This window comes from Oncorhynchus tshawytscha, linkage group LG27, assembly GCF_018296145.1.
Source record: "Oncorhynchus tshawytscha isolate Ot180627B linkage group LG27, Otsh_v2.0, whole genome shotgun sequence".
Lineage (NCBI taxonomy): Eukaryota > Metazoa > Chordata > Actinopteri > Salmoniformes > Salmonidae > Oncorhynchus > Oncorhynchus tshawytscha.
In genome coordinates this window covers 13,641,440-13,657,666 of record NC_056455.1, presented here as the reverse complement: position 1 = coordinate 13,657,666, position 16,227 = coordinate 13,641,440, and the positions used below count along the sequence as shown (strand labels likewise).

General features: G+C 47.2%; 1 protein-coding gene across 7 annotated transcripts in view; it reads right to left on the bottom strand.

The window, feature by feature from the left end:
• Window positions 1-335: 335 nt before the first annotated feature.
• The window catches only part of LOC112225755 (myocardin-related transcription factor B), a 54,491-nt gene continuing 38,599 nt past the window's right edge, over window positions 336-16,227 (bottom strand). For 6 of the 7 annotated variants that reach the window (XM_042307144.1, XM_042307143.1, XM_042307145.1 and 3 more), the window contains 14 exons: window positions 15,391-15,446; window positions 15,166-15,241; window positions 14,725-14,940; window positions 11,172-11,449; window positions 10,779-11,032; window positions 10,503-10,668; window positions 9,950-10,402; window positions 8,999-9,832; window positions 8,644-8,853; window positions 8,421-8,537; window positions 2,793-2,942; window positions 2,597-2,686; window positions 2,396-2,453; window positions 336-2,295 (listed from right to left, as the gene is read on the bottom strand). In XM_042307144.1, coding sequence (XP_042163078.1) covers window positions 1,700-2,295; window positions 2,396-2,453; window positions 2,597-2,686; window positions 2,793-2,942; window positions 8,421-8,537; window positions 8,644-8,853; window positions 8,999-9,832; window positions 9,950-10,402; window positions 10,503-10,668; window positions 10,779-11,032; window positions 11,172-11,449; window positions 14,725-14,940; window positions 15,166-15,241; window positions 15,391-15,446 — 3,554 coding nt within the window. In that variant the 3' untranslated portion in view covers window positions 336-1,699. The remainder of the gene's footprint in view (window positions 2,296-2,395; window positions 2,454-2,596; window positions 2,687-2,792; window positions 2,943-8,420; window positions 8,538-8,643; window positions 8,854-8,998; window positions 9,833-9,949; window positions 10,403-10,502; window positions 10,669-10,778; window positions 11,033-11,171; window positions 11,450-14,724; window positions 14,941-15,165; window positions 15,242-15,390; window positions 15,447-16,227) is intronic. The other variant, XM_042307147.1, reaches the window with a different exon arrangement.

The window sequence follows — 16,227 nt, the reverse complement described above, 5'->3', positions numbered from 1 at the left end:
GGACAGGAACTGCCTGTCCGCCCCCACCACAAACACACAAACAGGAGAAGTGAGAGAGAAGCAAAACTTGAATGTATGTTTGTGGTGATATGCAACAAACCATGAAAAGGATAATACATTCAAACAAGCAAGCGATGCTCAAAATAGAGCATGTGCACATGTGTGGGTGCAGTGTTGTGCGAGTCTGAGGCCGTGCAAATGCAGACTATCACATCCAGCCGTGATTGGGAGTCCCATAGGGCGGCACACAATTGGCCCAGCGTCGTCCGGGTTTGGCCCGGGAAACAATTTGTTCTTAAATGACTTGCCTAGTTAAATAAGGTTCAATAAAATACAAAATGGGTTTTCTAACTCCGGATACAGAGTTCACACTGTTGACAGAATGTCACAGTAAACCATGTACTTCGTAGTGCTCCGTTGCCTAAAATGGAAAAACAGTCAAGTCAAAAAAATAACTGCATTACATTTTCAGTGTCTAAATTGGTATATTACAGCAAGAATTTATAGGCAGGACTTTATTAAAAAATTGTTTGGCAAAGGTACTGATACAGTACATATGAATAATAATACAGTCACGATGTTAAGGGGCACCCAAAATGATAACACAACATTCGTGATTCACCAATGCGGCTCCTGGTTCTGTAGGCATCACTATAATTGATGGAGTGGACTACAGTATACACGTCATCTCTGCATACTTAATTGCTTATATAGGTTCAAATGAAACAAACATTCCCATCTTTGCAATCTCTTAACCATAACTTACGTTAGCTACAGTACTGGCTGACATATAGTTTTGTGTGTCTATGAAAATGAACCTACGTCCAAGGGAGATCAAGTAGACTACGTAGCAGCAATACCTCTGTTAAAAAAAAGCAGGTTCTCATTTTTATCAAATATATCAAATCCTATCACGCCTGTCATAATGTTCTATAGCAATATCATTAAAGCTAAGAGGGTAAGACCACGTGTTCTAAAACATGAAATCATGTTTCCTGGCATTTTCAAATATATTCCAAAATACACCCCATATTATGGGAAAAAATATATCATAGTCAAATGTCACTGTCTGTGTGTCTCTCCTCTGTACCGGGCTCCTCCTGCAGTTCTCCTACTCAGTCAGAGCTGCGGTCACCAGACTGCTACACTGGAGCCACGGTCTGACTCCTGCATGCATTCATGCTAACAAATAGCTACTTGATTCTCCTTCACCTTGGCTTCCCTGATCATCTCCTCTAAAGTTCTCATGAAAATAAGTTGTGTTTTTTTTTTTTTAACCCTAAAGCTGCTAGACAGATGTGATTATTGTCTTGTTCTCACATTACTGGTTCAACATTGTTACAATATCGCCATACTATTACTAATACTACTAAGGGCAATAATAAACGTAGACAATAGTCTAGATCGGTAGCTACGGTAAGCTGTTGACTGGCTCAGATGAAGGAGCATCATCAACTACAGTCCGCAGGGTTTGTTAACAAAGGTATTACTGTATAAGCTACGCGTGTAAGAGGGCCTTGCCTTATAGAATGTAAGGGTTTGCACATAATAAATCTATCAAAGTGTTATTCAGTAAGAGGGACTGAGTTCAGAGTGCAGTAGAGCCCGTGTGTTTTTGAGTCGTTGAGAAAAGAGAGAAAGAGTTTGACAACGTAACATCCGCATCCAACCGTGTGGATGACACTAAGACTGTCCAGGGCTATAAGCAGGAGTCCCAGTGGAGCTGCAGGTCTGAACTGTCCAGAAAGTCTGCTGAGAAGACGCTGGGGGGAGTGTGGGGGCCCAGGGGACCCAGTGGGGCGAGCCCTGCAATCTCGTTGCTCGCCCCTCCCATGGTGATATCCAGCCAATCCATGCTGTCCAGGGCATGGTCTCCGAAGTCCAGGCCAGGGGGGTTGGCCGGGTAGCCTGACAGCTCATAGGTGTCCATGGGCGAGGATGTGTGGTCCAGGATGCTGGGGGTGCTTAGCATTTGATTGTGAAGGTCGTCAATCAGGGTCAGGGGCCCACCAGGCTCCACACCCAGGAGGGGTTTGCCCGTGGTGCTCTCCAAGAAGTCCTCCAGACGTCCACTTCCTGTGTTGCTTACGTCCTGATCATCGGTGGCCGGCGCCTGCAGCTCCTCCTCCTCCCCTTGGTCTGGCTGGTGGGTCTCGGGTTCGGGAGGGGTGGAGGGCGAGAAGTGGAGTTGCAGCTGGAGAGGGGAGGGGGCCTGAGAGTGGGAAGGGGAAGGGGTGTTGGGGCGCAATCGCGCCAGGGAAGGGTCAGGCGCCGGTTTGAAGGTGGCGGAGATTTCTGGGAGAGGAGGAGAGAGAAGAAATGTCAACCAGTAGGAGACAAATATTGAATCAGGAAACCAGGAGGAGCTCTTCTTCTATCGCCATTCAACACTCACCTCCTGTCTGAATCAGGATGTCGAAGAGGTCGTCCATATGCTGGGTGGATCCATTATCCTGGGAGCAAGACACAGGGAGAAGAGTAAGTCCTGACACAGCCACTGAGTTGAGAGGTGAATACAGAAGAGCAAGAGTCTTGGCATGGTTGTCCATAATGAGACACAAACATAGAAACAGAGAGACAACCAGGCGTGGGTTACCTTGTCATCCGGTGGGTTAGGGGAGGGCGTCTGTTTGGGAGAAGGAGGGCTGAACAGGGGTTCATGGTCAAGACCTGGACTCAAATCCTCCTGATGGAAATAGAACAATGTTCTCATGTCTTAAATATGTATACTATTAACTTGTCCCTTTAGAGAACCACAATAATAGTACAAGTTTTAACAAGGTCACAATTACCGTTTGAGCTGGAGGAGAGGGGGAGGTGTCTTTTTCCGAAGGGGAGGAGTCATCATTGGGGAAGAAAGGCTGGAGATTGGGCGGGGCAGAGAAGGAGAGCGCGACCCCTGGGGAGTGATTGGTTGACATCTGCAGCCCCGCCTTCTGTCCCTAAGCAAAATGGGAGATAAATCTTAATTAGCTGAGATGCAAATGAGCTGAAATCTTCATTCTGAGCTTAAAACATAAATCACAAAGATGAGGAATATCATTACAGCAATTACCAGAATAATAATCACTATTACATTGCATTAGTTATCAGCCAATCCATGCTGTCCAGGGCATGGCGCCGACAGAGATGGCCGCCTCGCTTCGCGTTCCTAGGAAACTATGCAGTTTTTTGTTTTTTTTACGTGTTATTTCTTACATTAGTTCCCCAGGTCATCTTAGGTTTCATTACATACAGTCGAGAAGAACTACTGAATATAAGAGCAGCGTCAACTCACCATCAGTACGACCAAGAATATGACTTTCGTGAAGCGGATCCTGTGTTCTGCCTTTCACCCAGGACAACGGAATGGATCCCAGGCGGCGACCCATAAAAACGACTTCGTAAAAGAGGGAAAACGTAGCGGTCTTCTGGTCAGACTCCGGAGACTGGCTCATCGTGCACCACTCCCCAGTATACTTCTCGCCAATGTCCAGTCTCTTGACAACAAGGTTGATGAAATCCGAGCAAGGGTAGCATTCCAGAGGGACATCAGAGACTAACGTTCTTTGCTTCACGGAAACATGGCTCACTGGAGAGACGCTATCGGAGTCGGTGCAGCCAGCTGGTTTCTCCACGCATCGCGCCGACAGAAACAAACATCTTTCTGGTAAGAAGAGGGGCGGGGGCGTATGCCTTATGGCTAATGAGACGTGGTGTGGTCACAAAAGCATACAGGAACTCAAGTCCTTCTGTTCACCTGATTTAGAATTCCTCACAATCAAATGTCGACCGCATTATCTACCAAGGGAATTCTCTTCGATTATAATCACAGCCGTATATATTCCCCCCAAAGCAGACACATCGATGGCTCTGAACGAACTTTATTTGACTCTTTGCAAACTGGAATCCATACATCCTGAGGCTGCATTCATTGTAGCTGGGGATTTTAACAAGGCTAATCTGAAAACAAGACTCCCTAAATTGTATCAGCATATCGATTGCGCAACCAGGGCTGGCAAAACCTTGGATCACTGCTATTCTAACTTCCGCGACGCATATAAGGCCCCGCCCCGCCCTCCTTTCGGAAAAGCTGACCACGACTCCATTTTGTTGATCCCTGCCTACAGACAGAAACTAAAACAAGAAGCTCCCATGCTGAGGTCTGTTCAACGCTGGTCCGACCAATCTGATTCCACACTCCAAGACTGCTTCCATCACGGGGACTGGGATATGTTTCGTATTGCGTCAGACAACAACATTGACGAATACGCTGATTCGGTGTGCGAGTTCATTAGAACGTGCGTTGAAGATGTCGTTCCCAAAGCAACGATTAAAACATTCCCAAACCAGAAAATGTGGATTGATGGCAGCATTCGCGTGAAACTGAAAGCACAAACCACTGCTTTTAATCAGGGCAAGGTGACTGGAAATATGACCAAATACAAACAGTGTAGCTATTCCCTCCGCAAGGCAATCAAACAAGCTAAGCGTCAGTATAGAGACAAAGTAGAATCTCAATTCAACGGCTCAGACACAAGAGGTACAGTGCCTTGCGAAAGTATTCGGCCCCCTTGAACTTTGCGACCTTTTGCCACATTTCAGGCTTCAAACATAAAGTTATAAAACTGTATTTTGTTGTGAAGAATCAACAACAAGTGGGACACAATCATGAAGTGGAACAACATTTATTGGATATTTCAAACTTTTTTAACAAATCAAAAACTGAAAAATTGGGCGTGCAAAATTATTCAGCCCCCTTAAGTTAATACTTTGTAGCGCCACCTTTTGCTGCGATTACAGCTGTAAGTCGCTTGGGGTATGTCTATCAGTTTTGCACATCGAGAGACTGACATTTTTTCCCATTCCTCCTTGCAAAACAGCTCGAGCTCAGTGAGGTTGGATGGAGAGCATTTGTGAACAGCAGTTTTCAGTTCTTTCCACAGATTCTCGATTGGATTCAGGTCTGGACTTTGACTTGGCCATTCTAACACCTGGATATGTTTATTTTTGAACCATTCCATTGTAGATTTTGCTTTATGTTTTGGATCATTGTCTTGTTGGAAGACAAATCTCTGTCCCAGTCTCAGGTCTTTTGCAGACTCCATCAGGTTTTCTTCCAGAATGGTCCTGTATTTGGCTCCATCCATCTTCCCATCAATTTTAACCATCTTCCCTGTCCCCGCTGAAGAAAAGCAGGCCCAAACCATGATGCTGCCACCACCATGTTTGACAGTGGGGATGGTGTGTTCAGGGTGATGAGCTGTGTTGCTTTTACGCCAAACATAACGTTTTGCATTGTTGCCAAAAAGTTCAATTTTGGTTTCATCTGACCAGAGCACCTTCTTCCACATGTTTGGTGTGTCTCCCAGGTGGCTTGTGGCAAACTTTAAACGACACTTTTTATGGATATCTTTAAGAAATGGCTTTCTTCTTGCCACTCGTCCATAAAAGGCCAGATTTGTGCAATATACGACTGATTGTTGTCCTATGGACAGAGTCTCCCACCTCAGCTGTAGATCTCTGCAGTTCATCCAGAGTGATCATGGGCCTCTTGGCTGCATCTCTGATCAGTCTTCTCCTTGTATGAGCTGAAAGTTTAGAGGGACGGCCAGGTCTTGGTAGATTTGCAGTGGTCTGATACTCCTTCCATTTCAATATTATCGCTTGCACAGTGCTCCTTGGGATGTTTAAAGCTTGGGAAATCTTTTTGTATCCAAATCCGGCTTTAAACTTCTTCACAACAGTATCTCGGACCTGCCTGGTGTGTTCCTTGTTCTTCATGATGCTCTCTGTGCTTTTAACGGACCTCTGAGACTATCACAGTGCAGGTGCATTTATACGGAGACTTGATTACACACAGGTGGATTGTATTTATCATCATTAGTCATTTAGGTCAACATTGGATCATTCAGAGATCCTCACTGAACTTCTGGAGAGAGTTTGCTGCACTGAAAGTAAAGGGACTGAATCATTTTGCACGCCCAATTTTTCAGTTTTTGATTTGTTAAAAAAGTTTGAAATATCCAATAAATGTCGTTCCACTTCATGACTGTGTCCCACTTGTTGTTGATTCTTCACAAAAAAATACATATATATATATGTTTTATATCTTTATGTTTGAAGCCTGAAATGTGGCAAAAGGTCGCAAAGTTCAAGGGGGCCGAATACTTTCGCAAGGCACTGTATGTGGCAGGGTCTACAGTCAATCACGGATTACAAAAAGAAAACCAGCCCGTCACGGACCCGGATGTCTTGCTCCCAGGCAGACTAAATAACTTTTTTGCCCGCTTTGAGGACAATACAGTGCCACTGACACGGCCTGCAACCAAAACATGCAGCCTCTCCTTCACTGCAGCCGAGGTGAGTAAAACATTTAAACGTGTTAACCCTCGCAAGGCTGCAGGCCCAGACGACATCTCCAGCCGCGCCCTCAGAGCATGCGCAGACCAGCTGGCTGGTGTGTTTACGGACATATTCAATCAATCCCTATCCTAGTCTGCTGTTCCCACATGCTTCAAGAGGGCCACCATTGTTCTTGTTCCCAAGAAAGCTAAGGTAACTGAGCTAAATGACTACCGCCCCGTAGCACTCACTTCCGTCATCATGAAGTGCTTTGAGAGACTAGTCAAGGACCATATCACCTCCACCCTACCTGACACCCTAGACCCACTCCAATTTGCTTACCGCCCAAATAGGTCCACAGACAATGCAATCTCAACCACACTGCACACTGCCCTAACCCACCTGGACAAGAGGAATACCTATGTGAGAATGCTGTTCATCGACTACAGCTCGGCATTTAACACCATAGTACCCTTCAAGCTCGTCATCAAGCTCGAGACCCTGGGTCTCGACCCCGCCCTGTGCAACTGGGTACTGGACTTCCTGACGGGCCGCCCCCAGGTGGTGAGGGTAGGCAACAACATCTCCACCCCGCTGATCCTCAACACTAGGGCCCCACAAGGGTGCGTTCTGAGCCCTCTCCTGTACTCCCTGTTCACCCACGACTGCGTGGCCACGCACGCCTCCAACTCAATCATCAAGTTTGCGGACGACACAACAGTGGTAGGCTTGATTACCAACAACGACGAGACGACCTACAGGGAGGAGGTGAGGGCCCTCGGAGTGTGGTGTCAGGAAAATAACCTCACACTCAACGTCAACAAAACTAAGGAGATGATTGTGGACTTCAGGAAACAGCAGAGGGAACACCCCCCTATCCACATCGATGGAACAGTAGTGGAGAGGGTAGCAAGTTTTAAGTTCCTCGGCATACACATCACAGACAAACTGAATTGGTCCACCCACACGGACAGCATCGTGAAGAAGGTGCAGCAGCGCCTCTTCAACCTCAGGAGGCTGAAGAAATTCGGCTTGTCACCAAAAGCACTCACAAACTTCTATAGATGCACAATCGAGAGCATCCTGGCAGGCTGTATCACCGCCTGGTACGGCAACTGCTCCGCCCACAACCGTAAGGCTCTCCAGAGGGTAGTGAGGTCTGCACAACGCATCACCGGGGGCAAACTACCTGCCCTCCAGGACACCTACACCACCCGATGTTACAGGAAGGCCATAAAGATCATCAAGGACAACAACCACCCGAGCCACTGCCTGTTCACCCCGCTATCATCCAGAAGGCGAGGTCAGTACAGGTGCATCAAAGCTGGGACCGAGAGACTGGAAAAACAGCTTCTATCTCAAGGCCATCAGACTGTTAAACAGCCACCACTAACATTGAGTGGCTGCTGCCAACACACTGACTCAACTCCAGCCACTTTAATAATGGGAATTGATGGGAAATGATGTAAAATATATCACTAGACACTTTAAACAATGCTACCTAATATAATGTTTACATACCCTACATTATTATTATTATTTACATACCCTCATATGTATACGTATATACTGTACTCTATATCATCTACTGCATCTTTATGTAATACATGTATCACTAGCCACTTTAACTATGCCACTTTGTTTACATAATCATCTCATATGTATATACTGTACTTGATACCATCTACTGTATCTTGCCTATGCCGCTCTGTACCATCACTCATTCATATATCTTTATGTACATATTCTTTATCCCCTTACACTTGTGTGTATAAGACAGTAGTTTTGGAATTGTTAGTTAGATTGGTTATTACTGCATTGTCGGAACTAGAAGCACAAGCATTTCACTACACTAGCATTAACATCTGCTAACCATGTGTATGTGACAAATAAAATTTGATTTGATATACATCAAGGATTCTGTCAGCATATTACAGGGTTTACATCATTAATTCACATAACACAGCCGATTATTGGAGTCACCGAGGCATTTCTGAATGACTCTCTCACTTAATGGGACATTAGCAACAAGCCAGTCAGTTGACTGCTGTTCAATGGACATCCTACATATCAGGCTTTTAGAAACTTTCCCTTACCTTTCTGGTTGGCTGTTTCACGAGGCCTGGTTGAGTTTTCGGTTTTGATTGGGTGTCACTGCTGGACAACTGAAGAGGGGATTGGCTGGGCAGCTTGGTGGGAGTTGACTGCAGTCTCTGGTTAGACCAAGGAGAGAAATAGCGTGAGAAGAAAAGTAAGCAGCACAAGGAGTCCTTAAACAAAAACATTAGGTTTGAGTGAAAGTGGGATTTAAATGTTTACCTGCAGTATGATGCGATTGGATGCTTTGCCCTGTGGAGTGCCTTGTGGCATATCACTCCCTTGGCTCTCGGCACAGTGATTGGTTAGTGCGATGAGGAAATGGTTGCCATTGCTGTCTGTCACCAGGGTAGGTGTGGAGTGTGTCTTGAGGAGATCCAAGGGGAAGGAAGTGGTGGAGCGCGACTGCTGATTGAGGAACATCTGAGACACCTGGAAGAGACCAAAGGCATTAGTCAGTGAGAGACTAACACAAGGTGACACACTGACTATTTTGACTGGGATCACAATTGTTTTGCTGTCACTGTCTGCAGCTCTTGTTGTGACAAGCCGTTGAGCTGTTTTGACTGCCACTGACCTGTTGTGACTTCAGCTGCTGTGGTTGTTGTTGTGCCTGGAATATCTGCTGCTGCTGTTGTTGTTGTGCCTGTAATATCTGCTGTTGTTGATGCTTTGACTGTAACAGCTGTTGGTTCTTTGATTGTATCTGCTGTTGTTGTTGGGACAGTAGCTGCTGCTGCTGCTTGAGCTGTTGCTTGTGGGACTTCTTCTTCCTCTGCTGTGAGCGGTGTTTCTGCAGATTCTGCTGGTTCTGCTGTAGGAGCAGCTGCTGCAGGGCCTGCTGCTGTGCCAGCTGCAGCGCGTTGATCTGCTGCGTCTGCTGCACCTTCAGCTGCTCCAGCTGCTGTGCCTGGATCTTCTCCAGCTGCACCTGCTGAGGTGGGGCTTCCAAGGACGGCTCCAAGGCCTCTTCCACATCCCTGACCTCCTGTTTGATGGTCATCTTGGTGACCTCCATGTGGCACTGGGAAGGAGTCGGAGAGCGGACAATGGGGCAAAATGTGGAGGGGATGCTGGGGATGTCTGGGGGCTCTTCCTTCACCCTGACAAGGCCCAGGGGTTCTGGGGGGGCGTCCCGGCCCCCTCTCTTGCCCTGTTCCAGCTGGACGCGCAGGGTCTCCACCAGCCGCTGTTTCTGTCTTAGCATGCACGTCAGCGCCTCGATCTGCTTGTCCTTCTCCTGCAGCATCTGGTCCTTGTTCACAGACGGGGGTGCTACTTGCAGGCGTTTCTGCAGAGCAGCCATGGAGAATTGGCAGGCTGTTGGGGCCGAGCCACTCAACTCCTCTTTGATAGTGCCACGGTGCTGTGGGGAGGGATGGAGGCTTAGCTGGGTGAGGGGAGAGCTTACCTATTTGGAAAGAGAAAAGTAGTCTCAAGATTCAAACCATACAACCTGATATCTGGGCACTATAAAAACATATTTTTTTAAAAGCAAGGACACATCTGATATAGAAAGGAGACCTACCATCTCCCCAAATGAGTCTCCATTACAGCTCGTCTCATCTGGACTCATCCCAGCTAGCGAGCGGTCCGAGGGGGCAGGAGAGACTGGTGGGGAGGAGCTAGTGCTGCCAAAGTGCATGATCTGCTGTGGAGCAGTGGTCATGAACGGGAAGGTTGCCAAGGTTACCACACCTGCATCTCCTGATTGGTGGACCACCGACGAAAGGGCCTGGTGTTGGGAAAGTTGTTGTTGCTGCTGTTTTAGTAGTTGTTTTTGTTGTTGTTGTGTTGGGTGGTTGGTTTTGGAAGCTCCGGCCCCTGACCCTGTGGCACCCCCTGCTGTTGTAGTTGTTGCACTACCACCACCCCGACTGTTCTGCTGAGCCTGGTAGTTCCTCAACCGCTCGATGAGGTCATTCTTGGTGCCTGATACAGGCAAGCTCCGCAGTTTGAGCTCATGCTTCAGTTCAGCCACCTGGAGGACAAAAGAAGGTGTCAGAATGTGAAATGTTTAGACACACAGTTGGTTTTGTCAACACAGTCAACTCTTGATAAATGCAACGGCTTTTACTGACCTTCAGGTCGTCCAGGTTAGGAGGCAAAGAACCTGGTGTGGCCCCTCCCACATGTGTGACATTCTGCCGGCTTGGTGCACTTTGACTGGAGGAGGATGTCGAGGGGGCGGGCACGGCCGGAGAAGGAGAGGGGCCATTGGTGGGAGGTGGTTGATCTGTTAGTGGTCTGGAGAAAAAAAAACGAGAGTCAAAACGATGATAGGATAAAGGCTGGAGTTGATGGGTATGTGAAGCAGTTGTATACACACACACGCAAACACACACACACACACTCACTTGGGTGGTGCAGGAAGGATGGTGTGGTAGTTGTAGTGTTGCTGCTGCTGGTTGAGGATCTGCAGCTGGAGGAAGAGCTGCTGCTGGTGGAGGATCTTGGCGTAGGTGGAGTCCAGCTGAGGGGGCGGCTCGTGGTCGGCCTTCTGGTCCGGGGGGATGTACTGGTGGTACTTCAGCTTCCTCACCTTGGGCTTGTTGTCCTTGGGCTTCTTGGATCGCTGAGGGGGGCGCTCTGAGGTGGGCTTTGGCTGGGACTGCAGGGGGAAGAATCATTGAAACGTAGTGGATTAAACACGGGACTAGTCTACTGTTAACAACAGAAGTAATGCTAAACTAATAATACAATGGACTTTGGGACAATACTCAGAATTAGCTGTGACAGCTGCCACTAACCTTGATCAGTGCAGGGCCGGTTCTCAGAACTGCTGTCCCATTGCTCAACTTCACTGGTTGGCAGGGCCCATAGAAGGGAGGAAGAGGAGGGGGTGGCGGAGGAACCTGAGTGAGAAACTGTGTGGGGGTGCTGTTGCAAGCTAGGACGTCGGGGGGAGAGGGCAGAGGGCCGTGGCCCAGCGGAGACTCCTGACCAATGGGCTGCTCAGGGGAGAGAGTATCACTACTGTCCTCATCAAAGGAGGATATCTCCCCAGCAACCTTGGGGAAGTCTGTCTCTGAGGGAGAGAAAGAGGGATGAAGAGAAGACGGAACAAAAGAGTGAAGAGAGAAGGGGGGGAAAGAGGGAGATAAACAGTGAGAGAAAGTAGAATAACGACAGTTCAGTCATCGTTGTTGTGATGTAGTGAGAGAGAGCCATGTAAAATTTTAAAAAGCCAGGCTTTGTGTCAAAATTAGCCCTGCCATCATTCCTCTCAGCAGCCAGTCAGTCAGTCAGCAAGCATCAACAGAGATTCCTGCAGTGGCAGCAGGCAGGCAGCAGGAGGAGATGGAGGCCTGCTGGGCCCAGGGTTTTATCATCACATTGTATATGGCTGGTACATCCCCACGCCTTTGATAAAGACCATTATGGATCTTTTATTTACAGGAGGCAGGCAGTTGGAGCGCTCAGCGAGCACCGTTGGCTATTCATTTCCCATCAGTGGGAGATGATGAATAACCAATATGGGGTTTGATTCATTCTCTTCCTGAACCATGTGATGGCTTCCCCTTTGCACCACCGCGTGTGTGTGTGTGTGTGTGGCTAAGCGTGTGGAAAGCAGCACAGGTTGAGGTCATGTCCCTGTTCTGGATGGTTGTGGATACGACTGCCTGTAATTTGATTGTTGTTATTAAGAACCACTGACAGCCGGGGTAATCCCCTGAGATTGAACCATGCTCATTCATCTCATTTATCTCACGGTTTAACAGCACAGTAGAGACTACCTGTTATGTGAAGTCTGGTGTGGCAATACATTTACTAATAATAATCCAACCAACTGTGCCAAGTCATGTCTTGATGCGTGCACACACACAGCCACACACCCACACAAACTGACACTCTCACATTTTATAGTGTCGTGTGAAACTGAAATCAACATGTTTCTGTGAAGCGTGAACACATAAATGCGAACAAACATTAGTTTAATAATATTAATATAATTTGCGCCCATGAGGGGCCCGCAGTAGGGAGGTGGGCAAAGAGGTTAGCCCCTGCTCATCAGAGTCATGAATGTACAGTATGTGTGTAAATACATATCTAAGGTTAAGAATGATATCTCCATGCTTGGCAGCAGCTTAGAAGCATCTGAAGACAGGCAATGCCCTTATAGATGGGCATGGTGGGAGAACACAAACTTGAACATCAATATGCTTATTTTGACTGGAGGAGGAGATGGCCAGGAGGGACGAGCAGAGGTTCTCACGTTTTAACACGCATACAGTGCATTCACAGTGTATTCGAGAAGTACTTTTCCCACATTTTGTTACGTTAACAGCCTTATACTAAAATGGATTCCATTTTTTTTTATCTCAGCAATGTACACACAATACCCCATAATGACAAAGCAAAAACAGTTTTTTTTAGAAATGTTTGCAAATGTATTAAACTTATGTAATAAGGTATTTTTGTTTAAGTATTCAGTGGACGGCTAGTCCACTGTTCATCCTTGAGATGTTTCTACAACTTGATTGTAGTCCACCTGTGGTATATTCAATTGATTGGACATGATTTGGAAAGGTACACACCTGTCTATATAAGGCCCCACAGTTGACAGTGCATGTCAGAGCAAAAACCAAGGCATGAGGTCGAAGGAATAGTCTGTAGAGCTCAGAGACAGAATTGTGTAGATCCACAGATCTGGGGAAGGGTACCAAAATATTTCTGGTCCCTAAAAACACAGTGGCCTCCATCACTCTTAAATGGAACATTTTTGGAATCACCAAGACTCTTCCTATAGCTGGCCGCCCAGCCAAATCAGGGGAGAGGGGCCTTGGTCAGGGAGGTGACCAAGTACCCAATAGTTACTCTGACAGAGCTCCAGAGTTCCTCTGTGGAGATGGGATAACTTTCCAGAAGGACAACCATGTTCGCAGCACTCCACCAAATCAGGTCTTTATGGTAGAGTGGACAGACTGAAGCCACTCCTCAGTAAAAGGCACATGACAGCCCGCTTGGAGTTTGCCAAAAGGTACCCAAAGACTCTCAGACCATGAAAAACAAGGTTCTCTGGTCTGATGAAACCAAGATTGAACTCTTTGGCCAGAATGCCAAGCGTTCTGTCTGGAAGAAACCTGGCACCATCCCTAAGGTGAAGCATGGTGGTGGCAGCATAATGCTGTAGGGATGTTTTTCAGCGGCAGGGGTTGGGAGACTAGTCAGGATTGAGGGAAAGATGAACGGAGCAAAGCACAAAGAGATCTTTGATGAAAACCTGCTCCAGGGCGCTCAGGATCTCAGATTGGGGCGAAGGTTCACCTTCCAACAGGACAACGACCTAAGCACACAGCCAAGACAAGGCAGGAGGGGCTTTGGGAAGTCTCTGAATGTCCTTGAGCGGCCCAGCAAGAGCCCAGATTGAACCCGATCGAACATCTATGGAGAAACCTGAAAATAGCTGTGCAGCGATGCTCCCCATCCAACCTGACAGCGCTTGAGAGGATCTGCAGAGAAGAATAGGAGAAACTCCCCAAATATAGGAGTGCCAAGTTTGTAGCATCATACCCAAGAAGACTTGAAGCTGTAATCACTGCCAAAGGTGCTTCAACAAAGTACTGAGCAAAGGGTCTGAATACTTATATAAATGTGATATTGCAGTTTATTTTTAATTAATTAGCAAACATTTCTAAAAACCTGTTTTTGCTGTCATTATGGGCCATTGTGTGTAGATTGAGGGGGGGGCGACTATTGAATCCATTTTAGAATAAGGCTGTAACGTAACAAAATGTCAAGGGGTCTGAATACGTTCCGAACGCACTGTACACTGAGACACACACAGATGCACAGTATTTATATGACGTGTGACTGGGTCCGGTGTGAGCAGAGTTCATATGAGATTTTATTCAGTACCGGTTCCTGATGACCTTCATATAGTGTGTCACTGGGTGAACTATTTTTGCTTATTCAGCAGATGTTCACGTCACACTAGTGAGCGAATTTGTGAATTGTGGCAATTGGAAACATTGGGCTTGTGGAATGGAGGACTTGTTACAATAACATGTTTGATGCTGTTGAAATTATAGAATAGTGTAGTGATCATGAGAGCTCATTTTCTAGTGTGGCTACATAATATGGAGTGGTACTGTGCCTGCTTGATACTGCTGCTTTAGTTACCTATGATGGTCTGTTTGATGCTGCTGCTTTAGTTACCTACGATGGCCTGTTTGATGCTGCTGCTTTAGTTACCTACGATGGCCTGTTTGATGCTGCTGCTTTAGTTACCTACGATGGCCTGTTTGATGCTGCTGCTTTAGTTACCTACGATGGCCTGTTTGATGCTGCTGCTTTAGTTACCTATGATGGCTTGTTTGATGCTGCTGTGCACAGGCAGGATGTTCTTGTGAATGAGCTCCATGGGGCCGGGCCGGTGGGAGATCTTGTCGTTGAGGTCGTCAGCCAGACGGGCCCTCTTCAGCTGCAGTTGTTTGGCCTGGAGGGAGGGTTCCACCGACGTCTCTGAACACACAGCACACAGCGGGTTAGCCAGCCAACAACCATCAGGCACGTGATCTTTATCAGGGAACCAGGAAATCAAAGCTGTGAGTTTCAACATCAATGCTTATGTAATGATGCAGATACGAAGGTACAAGCACACAGCACAGATACCAGTTATGGCACTCAATATCAGCTAATGGAATGGAAGAGCAAACAATTGAGGGAATTTATTTTGTAGCCTACATTTTTCAGGTGCAGCACCCTGTGGCTCAGGGAGGGGGCGCTGTCTGAGAAACTCACCCTCCAGAATGTGCATCCTGACCAGCTCCGACCTCTCCGGCCGACTTCGGATCTTCCTCTTTAGGTAGTCTTCAGTCTGGGAGAGGGGAGAAGAGGAAGAGAAAAGAGGAAGAGAGAAGGGGAGAAATGATTAACTTTTTAACCAGTTCACCGTTGAGGGTCAGTTTAAAAGTGTTCATCTGACAGACACCACAAAGAGTGAGAGGAGTATGAAGAGAAACTCACCCGCGCTCGCTCTAAACTTCGTCTCTGTTCGTGGAAGGCAGCTGGACTTTTCAGCGCTGGAGAGAGAGAGAGAAAGAGGACATTAACAGGGCAAAGTGTATGTTCATGCTGATGTTAAAAAAACAAGTGGCTAGAAACTTATGTACCAGACAATGACTTCATAATGTACTTTACATTTTACACTTGACTACTCAAAACCAATAGCACATCAGTATGCCTCTAGTCATGCATGAGTCAAATAGCAGGTTTCTATTTTCATGGTCTGACATCGTCACAAGGTGGGAATGGAATGGAGACATCAAAGAGTTCTCCCTGAATGTGATTTTCCACTGTTTGAGAATTACTCCAGCCAATAGAGGTTGCGTCCTGGTCTATAGAGTAATGCATGTATTGTATATTGAGCTATCATATAGGTACCTGCAGTACCTTGTTTCTGTGGGGAGAAGTGACATGTAACCTGCTTCTGCGGTCAGAGCAAACACGAGACAGCAATAAAGAGAGTGCTAGCTAGATTGTCAGTCACGCATTAGCCCCCCCCTCTCACTCCCTCCCTGCAATGCACAGTGTGTGTTCTGACCGGGCGGGTCAGGTCAGTTGGCCGCAGGTCAGCCTCATAGTACCGACACAAGCCTCAGTTCACCCCGTTGAGCATGGGCACATCACTGTTACCCCCACACCCCTAGGACTCGACCCCGTGCCCCCTAGCCTCCTGGACGAGTACATGACCTCCTCGGGCGGTGCAGTTCCAGCGCGCCTGTCTGTCAGTGAGGAGAGAGGAGCAGGAGGGCGATGAGGTCAGAGCCAAAAGCCCCATTTATCTGCGTGAGCGCCCGCATC